The sequence below is a fragment of the Bubalus kerabau genome, chromosome 2 (assembly GCF_029407905.1).
Source record: "Bubalus kerabau isolate K-KA32 ecotype Philippines breed swamp buffalo chromosome 2, PCC_UOA_SB_1v2, whole genome shotgun sequence".
In the NCBI taxonomy this organism is placed as follows: Eukaryota; Metazoa; Chordata; class Mammalia; order Artiodactyla; family Bovidae; genus Bubalus; species Bubalus kerabau.
This window is the reverse complement of record NC_073625.1, coordinates 42,747,079-42,766,393: the sequence shown is the minus strand read 5'-3', so window position 1 is coordinate 42,766,393 and position 19,315 is coordinate 42,747,079. Positions and strand designations below refer to the sequence as shown.

Sequence of the window (19,315 nt, the reverse complement as noted above, 5' to 3'; positions counted from 1 at the left end):
AGAGAAATAACGATTGCTTGACAAACACTTACTGAATAAGGCCCAGAGCTGGATCTGGGCTAAGGCAGCCCCCACTGTAAAGGAAAGGTCAGCCTAGCTGGGGAGACAGAGATAAGAAGACAAGCTTACTGGCTTAGACGGTGACCCTGGAGGGTCCCTCTCCAGCCAGGGAGTAAGTGGGGCGGAGAGAGCTGCATGGGAGGGCATTCAAAATGAGGAGGGGCAGTCTGGCAGAAAAGGGGGTGCACGCTGTAAGGAGCGGTGAAGAGAGAGGCTGACAGGTAAGAGAACCAGGCAATTTCGTGTCTTGTGCAGTGCGTCTGTATGTGAGTGTAGGTGTGTGCCTGAGCTCAAGAACACGAGTGAGCTGGGTGGGAAGTCAGAGGGTCTGCCAGTGAATAACATTGACCCTCGCGGAGGCTGCCTCACCTTCTGTTAACAGACAGGTGGGGAGGCTCTGAATTCAGGCAGATCACTCTGGGGCTGCGGCCCCCCGGAGGTCAGTCCTGGAGGCAGGGGCATCTTCAGGGTGTGAAGGTGAAGACTTCTCTAAGCCAGGCAGAGAGGAGCCCTGGGGGAAGCAGAATCTTGAGAACTACCACTATTCGGATGTGGAGAATGAGGGAAAGGAAGGGGGGAGAATTCCCAGGTGCCACATGGGTCACCTGCTGGGTTTTATTGCCCTTGGAAATATGGTTAGTCAGATGTACTCTATTCTTTGCAGCCAAAGATGGAGAAGTTCTATACAGTCAGCAAAACCAAGACCCGGAACTGATTGACTGTGGCTCAGATCATGAACTTCTTATTGCTTAAAATTCAGGCTTAAATTGAAGAAAGTAGGGAAAACCACTAGTTCATTCAAGTATGACCTAAATCAAACGCCTTATGATTATACAGTGGAGGTGACAAATAGATTCAAGGGATTAGATATGGTAGACAGGGTGCCTGAAGAACTATGGAAGGAGGTCTCTAACATTATACAGGAGGCAGTGACCAAAACCATCCCAAAGTAAAAGAAATGTAGGAAGGCAAAATGGTTGTCTGAGGAGACCTTACAAATAGCTGAGAAAAGAGAAGATGCAAAAGGCAAAAGAGAAAGAGAAAGATATACCCAACTGAATGCAGACTTTCAGAGAATAGTAAGGAGATATAAGCAAGCCTTTTTAAATGAACAACACGAAGAAGTAGAGGGAAACAACAGAATGGGAAAGACTAGAGATCTGTGCAAGAAAACTGCAGCTATCCAGGCAACATTTCACTCAAAGAAGGGCACAGTAGAGGACAGAAATAGTAGGGACCTAACAGAGGCAGGAGAGATTAAGAAGAGGGGACAATGAAACACAGAACTACACAAAAAAGGTCTTAAAGACCTGGATAACCAAGATGGTGTGGTCACTCACCTAAAATCAGACATTATGGAATGTTAAGACAATTGAGACTTAGTATGTATTACTACAAACAAAGTTAGTGGAGCTGATGGAATTCCAGCTGAGTTATTTCAAGTCCTAAAAGATGATGCTGTTAAAGTGCTGCACTCAGTATGTGTACAAATTTGAAAATCTTAGCAGTGGCTGTGGACTGGAAAACATCAGTTTTCACTCCAATTCCAAAGAAAGGCAGTGCCAGATAATATTCAAACTACTGTACAATTGCACTCATTTCATATGCTACCAAGGTAATGCTCAAAATCCTTTAAAGATAGGCTTCAGCAGTACATGAACTTAGAACTTCCAGATGTACAAACTGGGTTTAGAAAAGGCATACAAACCAGATATCAAATTGCCAACATTTGCTGGATCATAGAAAAATCAAGGGGATTAAAAAAAAATCTGCCTCATTGACTATGCTAAAGCCTTTGTGTGGATCACAACAAACTGTGGAAAATTCTTAAAGAGATGGGAATACCAGACCACCTTACCTGCCTCCTGAGAAACCTGTATGCAGGCAGGACAAGAAGCAATAGTTAGAACTGGACATGGAACAACAGACTGGTTCAAAATTGGGAAAGGAGTACAACAAGGCTGTGTATCGTCATCCTGCTTATTTAACTTATATGCAGAGTATCAAGTGAAATGCTGGGCTAGAAGAAGCACAAGCTGGAATCATTAAGCCAGTAAAAATATCAAAAACCTCATATATGCAGATAATACCCTTCTAAAGGCAAAATGTGAAGAGGAACTAAAAAGCCTCTTGATGAAGGTGAAAGAGGAGAGTGAAAAAGCTGGCTTAAAACTCAACATTCAAAAAACTAAGATCATGGCATCTGGTCCCATCACTTCATGGCAAATATATGGGGAAAAGGTAGAAACAGTGACAGACTTTATTTTCTTGGGCTCCAATATCACTGTAAACGATGACTGAAGCCATGAAATTAAAAGATGCTTACTCCTTGGAAGAAAAGCTGTGCCAAAACTAGACAGTGTATTAAAAACCAGAGACATCACTTTGCTGACAGAAGTTTGCATAGTCCAAGCTATGTTTTTTCCAGTAATCATGTATGGATATGAGAGTTGAACCATAAAGAAGGGTAAGTGCCAAAGAACTGATGCTTTCAAACTGTGGTGCTGGAGAAGATTCTTGAGAGTCTCTTTGGACAGCAAGATCAGACCAGTCAATCCTAAAGGAAATCAGTCCTGAAGGTTCATTAGAAGGAATGATGTTGAAGCTGAAACTCCAATACTTTGGTCACCTGATGCAAAGAACTGCCTCATTGGAGAAGACCTTGATGCTGGGAAAGATTGAAGGTGGGAGGAGAAGGGGATGACAGAGGATGAGATGGTTGGATGGCATCACTGACTCAATGGGCATGAGTTTGAGTAAACTCCAGGAGTTGGTGATGGACAGGGAGGCCTGGCGTGCTACAGTCCATAGGGTCACAAACAGTCAGACACGACTGAGAGACTGAACTGAACTGAACCGATGCTGAAGCTAAAGCTGCAAAACTTTGCTGACCTGATGCAAAGAGCCAGATCATTGGAAAAGACCCTGATGCTGGGAAAGATTGAGGGCAGGAGAAGAAGGGGGTGACAGAGGATGAGATGGTTGGATGGCATCATTGACTCAATGAATGTGATTTTGAGCAAACGCCAGGAGATAGTGAAGGACAGGGAGGCCTGGTATGCAGTAGTGTTTCATGCAGTCACAAGAGTAGGGCATGAGTTATCGACTGAACAATAACACGGCTATTCAAAGGTCTCTTGTGGCCAGATGGGCTGGAAGGAAATTTTGGGGGAGCAGCTGGTGAAACACAAGAGGAAAAATATAGAACAGCCTCAGCCCAAGCCACTGTGCTGTCTCAGTGCTGGGGTGAAAGGCCTAGTGTTGGAATCTTGCTAATTGTGCTGGTGGGCAAAGGTCTTAGGCTCTTAGTGTTCCCTTCTGTAGAATGGATTTGACACATGCAAAGAGTTACCCCAGTTGCTCCTCATTTTACACTTAAGGCAATGATGCAAAACCCCAGATAAGAAGAATGAATCTAGATAAAATAGAATAAAGGCAAATAGAATATTATAATTGATAGACAATGTTACATATGGGGAATACATCTTCAACTTCATTGGGTTGGGAGTTTTTTCTCCAGATTTTAACCATCTTGTTCAGTAATTTCTAATTTGTGGTAAATGGATTCTAGGCAACTCTTAGAACATCTAGGATCATCTAGAAAATAATTTTCTTAGAAAGTATTCCTTTTTCCTTTAGGCCATGCTCAAAATTGGCATCCAATTCTCAAATAAAATCCACAACTAAAAAAAAAAGTGAGAACTACTGTTTTAGGAGAAAGTCAGATCGTACAAAGGTCAGATATGCACCCCGGCAGGAAGCAGAGATGATACACTTCATGTTCATTTGTCTAATTTTTTGTATTAAAGTCCTCACTACCCTACTGTCTATGTCACATTGAAACTCAAAAAGACAGTATTGACTTTTGAATCACATAATATTTCTAAATAATTAAAGAGATTCTGTGCTTTGGAAAAAGTATGGTCTACTAAGTTAACAAATCATCATTTTTATGGGTTATGAAATTTCAGTTTCACAACTTGCCCACCAGGCTCTAGTGTATCAGCTGTTAAGAGGTGTGTGGAGGGTACCAGGGGCTCCTCAAGAACTCAGAAGGCTCACAGTTAAGGGGTCTGAGGGTCCTAACTAGACAGATGCCATAATGCTGTGACATTAGTCATGCTTGGTAGCTCTGCAGGACAGACTGAAAGCCCTTCTCATGCTGAGCAGCACTGCAGAGGGCAGGCAGAAGACACTGCCCCTGGAGCTAATGACTAGACTAGCCAGACCTTCAGCCAAGCTTTCGTGTTTAAACTCTGAGCACCAGATCGATTCTCTGATGAACTCCTCACAGCAGCACAGGATCAGGTTAACAACAAATACACCCCACGGAATGGGCATCCTGATTCCACAGTCTCAGCACAGTGCCTTGTTCCAAATACCTAGATAAAGATTCACACAGCTCTACAGAATGACCACTTGAATTCCTCGACAACACAGGGAGAAAGCTAATCCAGCATTACAATTGCTAACACGCCCAGTTTGCAGGAGTATGCACAATCCTCTAATCAGAGTGTAAAGAAACAACAAAACCAGCACTTTAAAATGTCACCAGCAGAGTCTCACTGCTTTTAAGCAACAGAATTGTCAGAGGTTGTAGTAATACAGCCTGCTTTCTAGCTTTTTCTTTTTCTTTTGTCCCAGGCACACAGTGTACATGTTTATATATATATTCTTCCTCATTACTACGCTTGACACAGGCTTCAGTTTCACCCCCATTCAGTCTCGAGGTTTTAGAGCTGAAAGGGGCTGGCTTTGTCACTGAGGTAACCACAGCCCAGAGGGGGTCCCGTCCCCCTGCCCTGGGAAGTGGAGCCTCTGTCCGTCCCAGAGGGTGGCCCTCACCCCTCCCTGGCCCAGGGGCCCTGCGCGCTGACTGCACCACGCCCTGTCCCCTGGATGAATGAAATGAAAGCGTGTGACCACCTACCCACACACCTTGGCAGAGGTGCACTCCACACACGGCGGCCCCCACCCAGGCACGTGAGCTTGGTAGCACCTTCTAAGCGGTAACCCGGGAAGCAGGAGAAGGTCAGTGCGTCCCCGACTCCGAAGTGAAAGCCGATTCTTCTGCTGAAGGCAGGGACGCCAGGGTCATCACATGGCTCGAGGTCATACTCTGAGACAGGAAGGGACAGAGCATATGTGGGAACCTGTGTAAACACTCAAACATCACTAGGCAAGAATCCAAAGCTGCTATTATTTTTTAAAAAGTAAACCACTAGACATGTTTTTTTTCCCCCAGATTCTGCTGTGACTGTCACATGGATTGTTGTTCTTTGTACTATAGGTTTTCACATGACAAATGGAATAACTTATAGTATTTAAAAGGGCTTCCCTGGTGGCGGCTCAGAGGTTAAAGCGTCTGTCTGCAATGTGGGAGACCTGGGTTCAATCCCTGGGTCGGGAAGATCCCCTGGAGAAGGAAATGGCAAACCATTCCAGTATTCTTGACTGGAGAATCCCATGGACGGAGGAGCCTGGTAGGCTACAGTCCATGGGGTCACAAAGATTCGGACACGACTGAGTGACTTCACTTACTTACTTACTTAAAGTATTTAAAAAGGAAGATGTAGGGACGTCCCTGGTGGTCCAGTGGCTGAGACGTTGTGCTCCCAAAGCAGGGCGCCCAGGCTCAATCCCTGGCCAGGGAATTAGACTTCACACGCTGCAACTAGAGTTTGCATGCTGCAACTAGACCCAGTGCAGGCAAATAAATAAATGTTTTAAAAAATAGATGTATAACATTATAATAACCTGATCCATTTAGAACTGTCACTTTAACAGTATGGACTTATTCTAGTGACACATCTAATTGCTGAAGACAGTTACTGTCCTCTTCTTAAAGGTGATTTGGATAAACAAGACCCCGTGGAGCAGAAACTAAAAGCAACATCACAGGGTTTTGCTGGTGGAAAATTTATCATAACCAATTCCACTGCTAAAATACACCTCAGTATGGAACAGCAAAACTGTAACCTGCCTATGTTTCAATTTTAAGCCATGTTTTATTGAAATGCAATAGAAAATGTTCTGGAAACTGCTGGAAATTTCTGCAAATTACTCAGGAAGAAGGTGCTAATTTAGTAATCAAGGGAAAAAAAAAGATTAATGTCTGGTGTTTTGCTGCACTGGGGGATTAAATGTACAAAATACCAGTGCTAATAACACTGTACATTTGTCTCATTCTGTGGTGTTGATTCTTTCAAGCCTCAGTTATAACAGTACAGTTGCATCTTCAGTGTCATTGGTCTCAAGGTCCATCCTTCAGACCATTTTTCTCCTTCTTGCCTTTTTCTTCAGTGTCTAATGCCCAGTGCTTAGTCAGATAGGATCAAATGGTGACCACCATCAGGGATTTGAATGACAGAAGAGTTTCAAAGAAGTTAAAGTGACAGGTGAAGAATGAGCGATATTGAGATGAAGGGAAGACCAAAGGCAGGTTCTCCTAAGGTGGTGGGAAAGTGTGCTGGTTCTTCTGAAAACAATTGCCTCCCCTTCCCCATTTCCAGCTCTCTTAACTGTGGATTCTGTATTCTCAATAAACATAGTAAATTCAACTATCATTCCCCCAGTATTTCTCAATTTAAATCCACGTTTTCTACTCCCATCACCCACAAGTTTTATCACTGGTGTCCTGACCTCATAAGAAGAAATCTCTTTCCCCATTTTTCCCTTGCCTCACCCAATTGACTGGTCAACATGTGAGTGCCATGCTTGCCACATTGTCTTTGTCTTGTTTTTCATTTAGGTAGAAACTCTATTCTGGATCTCTGACATATTCAAACTATTCTCGTCACTCTGGAAATATGATCATTAATTTGACTTATTTTTAATATGGCCCAGAAAGGGGAAAAGTAATATCATTTAATTCAACCCAATAAATATTTATTTGTCATACCAAAACAGAATGGTAGACTTCCTAGGAAGAAGAACAGACAGTACTGGACCTCTGGAGGGAGGAGTTTGCCTGGTGAGGGATGAAGAAAGGCTTTGAATGAAGAGGAAACCACATCTGTAAAGGCACTGAGCTGCCCAGATTCTCATCTTTTGAAGAGGATGACCAGGAAATTATGTGAACTCACAGAAAGCTGGTATTCAGAAGGCAGAATCATAGGAGGTGTGGTGAAGGGAGGTGGGAATAGTAAGTGGACACAGAGAATGGTCAGAAATGGACGCTCAAGGTAGAGCAGGTGGATCTGGGAAGGTGGACAGCCTGACCTAAACATTCTGGAGTACTGAGTTCTTCTCTCCCAATACCCCCTCATTATCTGCAGGGACACTGACTGGGAAACACAAATGCTCCTTTAATGTCTGTGTGTGCAGGAGCCCTGAGGTGTGTCTGCTCTTTGTGACCCCATGGACTGTAGCCCACCAAGCTCTCCTGTCGATGGGATTCTCCAGGCAAGAATACTGGAGCGGATAGACATTCCCTTCTCCAGGGGGATCTTTACAACTCAGGGATCAAACTCAGGTCTCTTGTGTCTCCTGCATTGGCAGACAGATTCTTTACCCACTGAGCCTCCTAAGAAGTCACTTCAATAACCTTTCTAAAAAGGACAGAAACAAACCAGACCAACAAGGGAAAAAAAAAAAAAATCCAGATATAAGAGCATACCGATTTGGTACAAATATCTGAAAAATCCTCAGATAGGCAAATGCTTCATTTGCACAATAAAGTTGTTACTTCTTTGGGCATAAAAAATAAACTCCATTGTGTTAGTGTCACTGGCAATCGTTCACAGCCCGGTTTCAGTGTATTTTGTTCTTAGCCTGACTGTCTGAGGGTGCATGTGTGATATAGTATAGACAAACGTGACTCCTTGTGCAAGTCTTAGAGACTGCGTTCTATGGGTTGTGCGCACATGAATTGTTACACACACTCAAAAAGTGTTGCCACTTTGGTCTTAAAATTTAAAAATACTTTAAAACTGCCCGAAATAGCTACAAAGACACAGGAACGTGTGTGTTGCTGTTCCTGTTGTCCCCTTGCTTTTTTGTTGAGGAAGTTTATGGAAGGAGGCAGCCAACTTTACACCTGCCCTCTGACTCCTGGAGTCAAGAGGCTCCCGGTAGCTGTGTCACTTGCAGCTGTGTGTGGGGAGTGATGGAACTAAGAAAGAGATGGTGCAGAATGGATAGAGGTTACACAGATGCCTGAGAAACATCTACAGCGCAGATCCACAGACTGGCGCCACTGCCAATTTCTGTCTTTGGAGTATTCTGCTTAAATTCATTTTGGATCACGATGAAAGGAGGAAGAGAGTGGAGTGATAGTCTCACAGTGATTCTAATTGAGATCCACCACGGGAGAACACACAGAGAGACAGATTTAGGTATTAGTGTTAGGAAGATTTAAGTCTTTGATATAGAAAGCGGCCAATTTCATGATTACCATTGATTGTGGCAAATTTCGATGATACCAAGTAGTCTGAGCCTGTCTGGAAAGCTCCATTAATTCAGTGAAATAACAGGAAAAATCAACATAGTCAGATTAAGATAAATGACAATTGGTCATAATTACAGAGAGCATAAAATGATTCAGAGAATCTTAAAATCCCTAAGAAGTCTTTTTTTTAAAATAACATTTCAATTTGAAAATCATACTTCAATAAAGCTAAAAAAGACAGTATTTCATTTTATATATTTTAATGATCATGTGATATTTAGTAAGTGTTTATTGACAACTTAACTAATTCCTACTATGTGTAAGATACTGGACTGGAACTGTTTTGATGTGAAGGAGGAACGAGGAAATACTTCTACAAAGACTTTTAGCCTCAGAACAGGAGATAACATAAATATTCAGATATTTTAGCAGAGAATCTGATGAGTTGCATCACAAGTTATTAGGGAATTTACTGAAACAATAAAAATAGAAGAAACTACTTGTAATTACAGGACTCAGACACCACCTTATTAAAACTACTTTAGCTCTGGGCAATGAAACGTGATGTAGGAAACAACTTTATTTGCCAAAGCATCAGATACACAAATGGAAATTAATATAGTTGTTTACACCAGCCAGTCGTCTCAGAGCAGTGATTGCCTCTGCCGGCTGGGGTGCGTCTGAGACCCAGCGGGACATCTGACCCTGATGCTTGTGGAACACTGTTTGCTTACATGATTAAAATTATTCCCCACGTGTTTGACCAGTGAACTGTCTGTACTGGTTTTTCTCACCTGTAAGAAATATATTAATACTGTTCTTAGCAATCTAACACATACAGACAATGGCTGAAATGACATAAACCTCTACATAAACCTCTCATAAAGTATTATCTATGTTTTATAATAAAGGTGAAAATGTTTCTTAATTTTGGAGTATGGTTTTCTTGCTTTCATGATGGCATTAGGGTCAACAAGAAGCTCATCCTCGATTGTGCATGGTCACATTTTTTTCCTCCTAAAGGTGGCTCTCTTCACAAGTACTGGGTCTCCTGGAAGGCAGGACACAAAACAATGAGACCACAGTGAATTCTGAGCACATTCCCCAGTAAGGACAGTGTCCTCAGAGGTTCTGGTAGCAGTGATGGCAAGAGGCTGAGATGGCAGTGATATTAGCAAATTTGGGGGGATGAGAATTTATAGTTGGTGTGCAGCAAACAATGTCTTGGGGCTGCCAGGCAACTGCTCGTTGGTCTCACCTCCTCCTCCACACCAACTAGATCTTCCCACTGGTCCGCTGTTTACCTGTAAACACACACACACACACACACACACACACACGTGTGCGTGCTCACACAATGCTACAATTACTGCCCGGGAAGATAAGATCCCGACATACCTGAAAACGTGATGTTGAAGCCCTCATAGGAAATGGAAAAGTCTGATATAAACCGAAGCTGGGCTGTGAAGTTTCCAAACAAACCCGCCTTGATGGTGTGAGGCAGCACCGAGCCCGTGAGCCTGGCCACCGGCTCCGAGAAGCTCCCGTCCTCGGTGATCAGCAGGTAGTCGTGGGAACTCTCCAGATGAAAGGTGTGGAAGATCATCTGGACTCCTGAGAGACAGAGATGGAGTCGGTGAGGGGGAGACAGAGAGAGAGACACACACACAGAGAGACAGAGAAAGAGAGACAGAGACAGACAGAGAGACAGAGAGAGACAGAGAGACACATAGAGAGACAGAGAGAGACAGAGACAGAGAGACACATAGAGACAGAGAGACAGACAGAGAGAGAGATAGAGACACAGAGACAGAGAGAGACAGAGACACAGAGCCAGAGAGAGAGAGACAGAGAGAGACAGAGATGGAGTCAGTGAGAGAGAGAGAGACAGCAAGAGGTGGAGAGAGACAGAGACAGAGATGGTGAGAGGGAGAGAGAGACAGAGAGAGAGACAGAGACAGAGAGAGAAATGGAGACGGTGAGAGGGAGACAGAGAGAGAGAGAGAATGGGAGAGGGTGACAGAGAGTCAGAGACAGAGACAGAGAGAGAGAGACAGCGATGGAGACAGAGGTGGAGTTGGTGAGAGGGAGAGGCAGATGGAGAGAGAGAGAGACAGAGAGAGAAAGGGCAGAGACGGGAGTAAGGGGATATTGATAGAATCAATAACTGCAGAAAGAATTCTTCCTGGGCATCAAAGTCTTGAATCAAAATATAATCTTGAAATGCAATCTGAATTATGAAGTTTGAAAGAAAAGTACAGAGAATGGGTAGAAAGAGGATGGCTTTAGGAATAAAAGAGAGAAGAAGGAATAAACAGCAAAACCCAATGTTTCGGTGTATGTAGGTATAGATACAGATACAGATTAGACACAGGGATATACAGAGAGCTACGGATGCAGGTTCCAACATAAACACATAACTAAACTCAGCAGCAGGGTTCAGTGAACTGTGCACAGCCTCTCAGGGCAAGCATTTGTGACTAAGGAGACAAGGACCAGACCACTTTCCAATTGATAGTAAACAAGTCCTTTAGAAACACCAGGTTTGGAGGTTTAATATAGAAACTTGCACAAGTGAGGGAAGAGAGTTGTGAAAACCTAGTTTCATGCGGCCCTTTGGGCATATGATCCCCTAGTAGCTATACTCACAAAGCATTATGTCTGAATTCCTATACATAATGAATATAATTAACCATGAAGAGATCTTTTTAACTAAAATATTTATTTTTATGATTACAAAACCCTGGTCACTCATAACTTGCTTATTCTTTTTTTCTTTTTCAATTTCCTTCAAAGCCAAGTTCTCTGTAACATACAATTACTCATTATGTGTAATAATACTCATCAGACTTAGAACACATGGCAAGTACAAGAATGAGGCTTAGATTTATCATGGAAATGAGAAGTTAGATAATTATTTACTCCTTTTATTTAAGTGTTATTCACATGTTGTATAATGCATGCCTCTTTTCTTTAGCATTGAACCTGATTTTCAAGCTTATGTTCACAAGCAAAAAGTTGTTCAAGTTATCTGATCAATAGAGAATAAAATAAGGAATCAACTTTTGCTTGAATGTACCAATAATTTAGATTTTTTTCCTAGAATCTTATTAAAAATCACTTAGTAATTGAAACATATATGAGCAAATTAGTTATCTTACTTGTTCACAAATCAATATTTTTTGTTCCCATGTTGACATCTAGTTAATTATTTTATATTTTTGAAATCTGTAATATTCTTACCCTTTCCATGAGACACCTCAATGGTCCATGTACAGTTTAGAGAGTTTGGGTAAAAATCTGGAAACCCAGGAGAAAGAACTGTTCCACTCTTTCCATGGATGTATCCTCCACAGAGGGCTTAAATAATAAGAAATATAATTTTAGTATTAAAGTTTCACAATGATTGCTACAATAAAATACTTTTAAAGTGGCATTTAATTTGCACAAGGAATAAAAGAATATTTAAGGTCATCTCCAGGAAAAAAACAAAACAAAACCAAAACTTTATTTTGCCTGCAATGTGTGAGTTCATATACAAAGACCCAAGTAGTACAAAACCTGGAGAGACACCACAGAGAAGGCTATACCAGCTGAAGCGGAACCCTCCTGTGATGGTGAGGCCTGTGCGTCTGCTCGACTGTGTCACAGGATGCACAGCCCTTTGACCTGACTTTATTCTGAGTGCATCTGTGAGGATGCTTTTGGGAGAGGTGACTCTGGAACAGGTGGACTGAGTACAGCAGGTGGCCCTTCCCTGAGGGGGGAGGGCCTCTTCCAACAGGTCGGAGGCCTGAGGAGGTCGAAAAGGCTGAGCGTCTTGTAAGCAAGATGGAACACATCTTGCCCGGTGGCTTTCACACTGGGACATCAGCTTCCTTCCTATCCTCAGTCTTGAACAGAAGCATCATCAGCTCCTTCTGAGTCTTGAGGCTGCTGGCCTCTGGACTGGAGTTCACACCCTTGGGTCCCCTGGGTCTCCAGCTGGCTGACCACAGATCTGAAGGCTTCACAGCCTCTGTAATCATGTGAGTCAACTTCTTATAATAAATTTCTCCATCTCTACCTACATCTCTGTATCTTACTGATTCCAATCCTCTAGAGCTGCCAGCCGGAGAAGGCAATGGCGCCCCACTCCAGTACTCTTGCCTGGAAAATCCCATGGACGGAGGAGCCTGGTAGGCTGCAGTCCATGGGGTCGCTAAGAGTTGGGCACGACTGAGCGACTTCACTTTCACTTTTCACTTTCATGCTTTGGAGAAGGCAATGGCACCCCACTCCAGGGTTCTTGCCTGGAGAATCCCAGGGACGGGGGAGCCTGGGGGCCTGCCGTCTACGGGGTCGCACAGAGTCGGATGCGACTGAAGCGACTCAGCAGCAGCAGCAGCAGAGCTGCCAGCATTCTCAGTAGCACTTCATTGAATTTAAATCCTTAACTACAACACATGTCTTGTACAATATGTCTCAGTCTCATTTTTGAAAGAAAGAAAATAAAGTTGTACATAATCACTTGAGGGAGGAAGTCGACATGTTTAGGAATCAGTGTCCTGTGGAGGTTCCAGTGCTCAGACCTTGATGCCAAAAAGCGATGAGTTCAGATGCTGACCTGTTTCTGACTCTGTGGTCTTTGGCAAGTAGCTCGTCCTCCTTCCTGCACATCTGTCTTATCTTAAAACTGAACACATGATAAAAGCCATCTCTTAGGGTAGCTGTTTATAACAAGTGGCTTCATAGAACACAATTTACAGGGTCCCCTATGTATTAAATACCCAAGACATTAGCTGTTGATACTATGAATAGATTTTCATAGCATCACTATGTACAATACACAAGGGTCCATCAACAGATGAATGGATAAAGAAGATGCAGTACATATGCACAACTCTGCCATAAAATTTGAGTCAGCTCTGGTGAGGTGGATGAGTCTACAGAGTGAAGTAAGTCAGAAAAAGAAAAACAAATATAGTATATTAATGTGTATATATTTATACAGAATCCAGAAAAATGGTATTGATGAACCTATTTGCAGGGAAGGAATGGAGACGCAGACATAGAGAATGGACTTGTGGGCACAGTGGGGAGGGAGACAGAGGGATGACTGGAGAAAGTAGCATCAGCATATGTACACTATCAGGCATAAGATACCCATCTTACATGGGGTGAGAAGTTGCTGTATTGCACAGGGACCCCCATCTGACACTCTGTGATAACCTGGAGAGATGGGGTGGGAGAGGGGAGGCTAGGGAGGAACAGGGTGTATGTATAATTGTGGCTGATTTATGTTGCTGTGTGGCAGGACCCAACACAACATTATAACATTAAAATTTTAAAATGTTTTTTAAATTTTAATTTTTAAAATTTTATAATTAATTATAAAAATAAAAAATAAAAAGAGAAACAGCAAGATATCAATAATTTAAAATTTGAATAAACTTTATAAAACTTAATTTTGCAAACGATTGAAGAGTGGATATTTATCTTTTCTTTTCTATCTTAAGTCCTATCTGGTTTCCTGAGAATGCAAGAGCTGAACCAACAAGGAATCAAACTGGCACAGGGGAGCTGGGGCGAAGGGCAAGGGACCAGGTTCAGCCCTGAGCCAGTCTCCAGGTCCTCTGGACCCTTGACCCCTGTGCTCTTCAAGGGTCCACTGTCACATGAATGTCCTGAATCATGTAAAAGCTGTTTCATAAATAACACTCAGAAAAGAATGAGCTCATTTGTAGAAAAAGTGATATTTCTCATCATGCTCACTCAGCATGTTATTTTAAGGAAACAGATAATTTCTTTGAATATGCAAACTGAGATCTAGGTAAAAGACAGCAAAATATAAATTATTGAAAAGAGTTCTAGAACATTTTAACAGGCTGAAGTTTTCACATCTTAAAGTTACATTGACTCATTTTATTATGAAAAAGGTAACATTAACATAGCATTTAACATTAATTTATTAAAAAAAATAGTTACCGAGTACCTGTTATTTATGAGCAAAATAGACAAAAATCTCTGCTCTGGCAGAGTGCACATTCCAAATGAAGAAGAGAGAATATAATATGAATGACTGATTATACACAATGTTGGAAGATGACACATGCCAAGGAAGAAAATGCAGAAATAAAGAAAAACAGGCTTGGGGCAGAATAAATGGGGTCGGGGGTAAGGCCTGACTCAGGAGGTGGCCTATGAAGAAAGACTTGAGACAGAAGAAGGAAGCATTTGATAATCTGGGGAAGAACTTGGTTGAAGACAAAACCAGCAGGATGAAGGCCAGAGTGAGAGTGGGCTGCCAGGGTAGGGAGTGGGCTGCTGGTTGTTGTTCAGTCATTCAGTCACGCCCAGCACCTTGTGACCCCACGGAGTGCAGCATGCCAAGCTTCCCTGTCCTCCACCATCTCCTGAAGTTTGCTAAAACTCATGTCCATTGAGTCAGTGATGCCATCCAACCATCTCATCCTCTGTTGTCCCCTTCTCCTCCTGCCCTCAATCTTTCCCAGCATCAAGGTCTTTTCCAATGAGTCAGCTCTTTGCATCAGGTGGCCAAAGGATTGGCACTTCAGCTTCAGCATCAGTCCTTCCACTGAATCTTCAGGGTTGATTTCCTTTAGGATGGACTGGCTGGATCTCCTTGCAGTCCAAGGGAACTTTTAGGAGTCTTTTCTGGCACCACAATTTGAAAGCATCAATTCTTCAATGCTCAGCCTTCTTTAGGGTCCAACTCTCACATCCATACATGACTACTGGAAAAACCATAACCGTAATTATACAGACCTTTGTTGGTAAAGTGATATCTCTGCTTTTTAATATGCTGTCTAGATTTATCACAGCTTTTCTTCCAAGGAGTAATCATCTTTTAATTTTATGGCTACAGTCACTTTCCTGGAGAAGGCAATGGCACCCCATTCCAGTACTCTTGCCTGGAAAATCCCATGGATGGAGGAGCCTGGTAGGCTGCAGTCCATGGGGTCGCTGAGAGTCAGACATGACTGAGCGACTTCACTTTCACTTTTCACTTTCATGCATTGGAGAAGGAAATGGCAACCCACTCCAGTGTTCTTGCCTGGAGAATCCCAGGGACGGGGGAGCCTCGTAGGCTGCCATCCATGGGGTCACACAGAGTCAGACACGACTGAAGTGACTTAGCAGCAGCAGCAGCAGCAGCAGCAGCAGCAGCAGCAGCACAGTCACCTTCCACACTGATTTTGGAGCCCAAGAAAATAAAAACGTCTGCTGGGGTAGGGGGCAATCTGGTGGGGAGGGTGGGGAGAGAAGGGAGAGAGTCCTGGGCCCTGGGTCAGAAGGTAGAGTCCTGACCCCCTGGATGGGGTCGGATCCCATCCAGGCCATGGCCCATCTCTGAGTGTGATGAATGGCCACCTAAGGGCCCTGCACAGAGGATGAAGTGGGCCCACTTGGCTTTTAGTTTGGGTGCTGGCCTGCTATGTGAGGAGGGGGTTGGGTAGCAGAAAGCAAAACAGGTAAGACCCTGGACAGAACATGAGCAGAGACATGGCGGGAAGTGGTCAGAACCCAATCATGTTTTGAAGGTAGAGCTGATAGGATTTCCTTGTCAATGGGATGTGGGTGCCATAAAGGGAAAGGAAGATTGTAGGATGATTATAAGGTTCTAAGGCTGAGTAGGGGGAATGGACTTGGGGAGAACCAGGTTTTGAAAGTAAACCAGTTCAGTTTTAGACACACAAGTGCAATGCTTATTAGACATCCATGCAGAATGGTTGGAGCTGTAATTGGATATGCAAGTCTGGATCCCATGAGAGAGGTCTGACCAAGGGGTAGAAAGATGAGATCATCAACACTGTGAATGCAGATGTAGATAAAAAGACTAAAACCTGGGATGTTCCTATGAATAATACAGACAAGTCCCTGTTTTTCCAGTTTACTTTCAGGTGGGCAAGGCAGATAAATTAATAAAAAGATAGCCAAGCATGATTTATTCTGAGGACAAGAATCATAACTGGTTCTCAGAGGCAGGTGAGGTGACAAGAGTACAGCAGGCAAGTGATGGCCATGCGGCCACGACGATGAACACTGAGTAAGTGAAGGACAGATGGAGGCAAGACAGACAGTCAGTTCACCCAGGGTTAACAGTTTGCTCGGTGACAGGCCAGTAGCTGCCAATTTACCACAAGGTCACTGGGTTCCTGCTGGTCTTTTAAGTAAAACCCTCCTCTTACAGATTCTCAGTTATCAGCTTCTGTCATTCCCACATTCTCTCTCATCTCAGACCATGCACAAAGTCTTCCAGGAAATTCAAGTTTGCAAACAAGTCAGTCATTGTTTCAAAGAACCAGAAACCTGCCTTCACTAATTTTATTTTTAAATGTCTTACTCTGCCTAGATTGGAGGAAGGCACAAGTTGAGGCATGTAGACTGTATCACAGGTGCTAGTCGTTTTCCACCTGGGAGGTAACAGCGGAAGAGGGGGAGGAAGAAAAGGTGACAGATTCTGCTTGCTCCCTGGAAGATACAATTTATTTCCACAGCACCAACTCTAACTGAAACTGAAACTCCAATACTTTGGCCACCTGATACGAAGAGCTGACTCATTTGAAAAGACCCTGATACTAGGAAAGATTGAGGGCAGGAGGAAAAGGGGCCCACAGAGGACGAGATGGTTGGATGCCATCACCAACTCAATGGACATGAGTTTGGGTGAACTCCGGGAGTTGGTGATGGACAGGGAGGCCTGGCATGCTGTGGCTCATGGGGTGGCAAATGGTCAGACATGACTGAGTGACTGAACTGAATCGAGCTCTAACTTGTAACCTCACAGCTTTCAGATTCACAATTTAAACTCTTATATACACTATTGCAGGCATGCTCAGTCAAGTGTCTGACTCTTTGGTGACCTCATGGACTGTAGCCCACCAGGCTCCTCTCTCCATGGGATTTCCCAGGCAAGAATACTGGAGTGGGTTGCGATTTCCATCTCCAGGAGATCTTCTCGACCCAGGGATCAAATCCACATTTCCTGCACTGGCAGGCAGATTCTTCACCGCTCAGCCACTTGGGAAGCCCCGTACACTATTGATACCATGTATAAAATAGACAACTAGTGTGAACCTATTGCACAGCTCAGGGAACTCTGCTCAGTGCTCTCCGGTGACCAAAACGGGAAGGAAACACAAAAGAGAGGGGATAGATGTGTGCCTATAGCTGAATCCGGTTGCTGTACAGCAGAAACTTACACAACATTGTAAAGCAACTACATTCCAATTAAAAAAAAAAACAAAAACAAAAAACTTTCACTCCTTTCTCAAACCACAGCTGGGCTAGCAACTGCCTGCTAAGCATTTCAGAATGAAACCTGTGGGTCCCTACTCTCCCCTCACTGCCTGCATCGTCACCTCTCACTTCTGGAAAGTTCTGTAACTGATATGTTTCAGCTTGTTTGTGTCCACTTGACCTCCTGCCTCCTAATGCTTGCTTCTTCCTTGAAGACACTAGCACGTGAAAGCACGCAGTATACTGGCTGATTTGTTTCTTTATTTTTTCTATTATTTCCTCTTTTTTTTTTTTTTGCTTTAAATTGTTAATAAAGTTCTATTTCAAGCAAAAAAACTTAATGGGGTTATTTTTCATTTCAGATTATTTGTGGCCTCCCCATGCCCTACAGAAGTTGTTTTTGTTCATTCATTCATTTATATGGAAATCCTTTCCTCAAAAGAAGTCTTCTATAGAACACTGTAATTAAAAAAAAAAAAAAAAGCCATGGATAAATGGGAGCTGTTCAGTTGAGGTGGCCCTGCCCTTGTCCTAGCTTTCACCTCGAACACGGCACACATAGTCTCAAACCTCTCACCCACGGAATCAGGGCCATGCTCACAGGACCAGCCTGAGCGGCCCTTGAACTGCCTTTGATCAGCACCCATCCTCAGCAAACAAACCTCTCTCCTTCAGTCCCTGCCGGCCACGTTTATGACTGTATGCCTGATTCTCACTGTTTCTTCACTTTCAGACTTTTCTTTCCTCTCAACCTCATTATTAAAGATGCATCACGAAAGCTGTCATCCAAGCCTTTCAAGTTCTTTTATCTCTGTATTCTCAACCATTTGTCCTGTGTCTAATAGAGCATTTACTTCATTGGATGATTGAAAAATAAATCTTTCTTCTCTCTATTCTAATAGATTATGAACTTGCCAACTGTGTGCCCATAAAATCAGTGGTTTTCCAATAAATGCTTGTGGAAAGAACAAAGAGTTTACAAAAATATTTATTAAATGTAGAAACTTTTGCAAAGATTTCTTACATTTGTATTTCACCAAATAAAAGAGGGTCAACTTATTGTAATGTTCACTTTGCTTCTTCAAAACCTGAGTATCTAAAGCATAAATAGAAAAAAAAAATGAAATGCAACGATGCTATTAATATGGTGTGAGAGATATTGAAAGAGTTTACCTTTTTTCATGGTGATAAAAAATATTATAATTAATTCTGATTTCTTCTTTCCTTTCTGAGAGCTGTGAATTTTTGAAAGTGTAAATATCCTATTGATGTATTATTTGTCACAATAAAAACCCATAGGGTTTAAGAGGTGGCTTATGACTGGAAAAGGCAACAAAAATAATTCTTAAGGTTAAATGAAAACAGTCAACCATGACAGACTAAAACTCTCATATCAAACTCTAAAATCTCCAAAGTGTGTAGATTTATTAATCACCTTTTATCATAAATATATTAATATCTGAAATAGGTTACAAGGAAGCATAAGCAAATAGTTTATGTTACCAATCTCTTGAGAAAGTTTAAACTCCAAATTTACATAAATTTAAATTGGGAGACAATAATAGATAAAATGCACAAGTCTAATGCACCTGATCATTTCCTATGGAAAACAAATATATAGCA

General features: G+C 42.6%; 1 protein-coding gene across 1 annotated transcript in view; it reads right to left on the bottom strand.

Moving 5' to 3' along the window:
- CSMD1 (CUB and Sushi multiple domains 1) overlaps nt 1-19,315 on the bottom strand; it is a 1,679,419-nt gene that overhangs the window by 353,307 nt on the left and 1,306,797 nt on the right. Inside the window, exons 18-20 of the mRNA XM_055567572.1 lie at nt 11,693-11,809; nt 9,848-10,063; nt 4,991-5,179 (exon numbers count right to left, since the gene is read on the bottom strand). Of these exons, the coding sequence (XP_055423547.1) occupies nt 4,991-5,179; nt 9,848-10,063; nt 11,693-11,809 (522 nt within the window). The remainder of the gene's footprint in view (nt 1-4,990; nt 5,180-9,847; nt 10,064-11,692; nt 11,810-19,315) is intronic.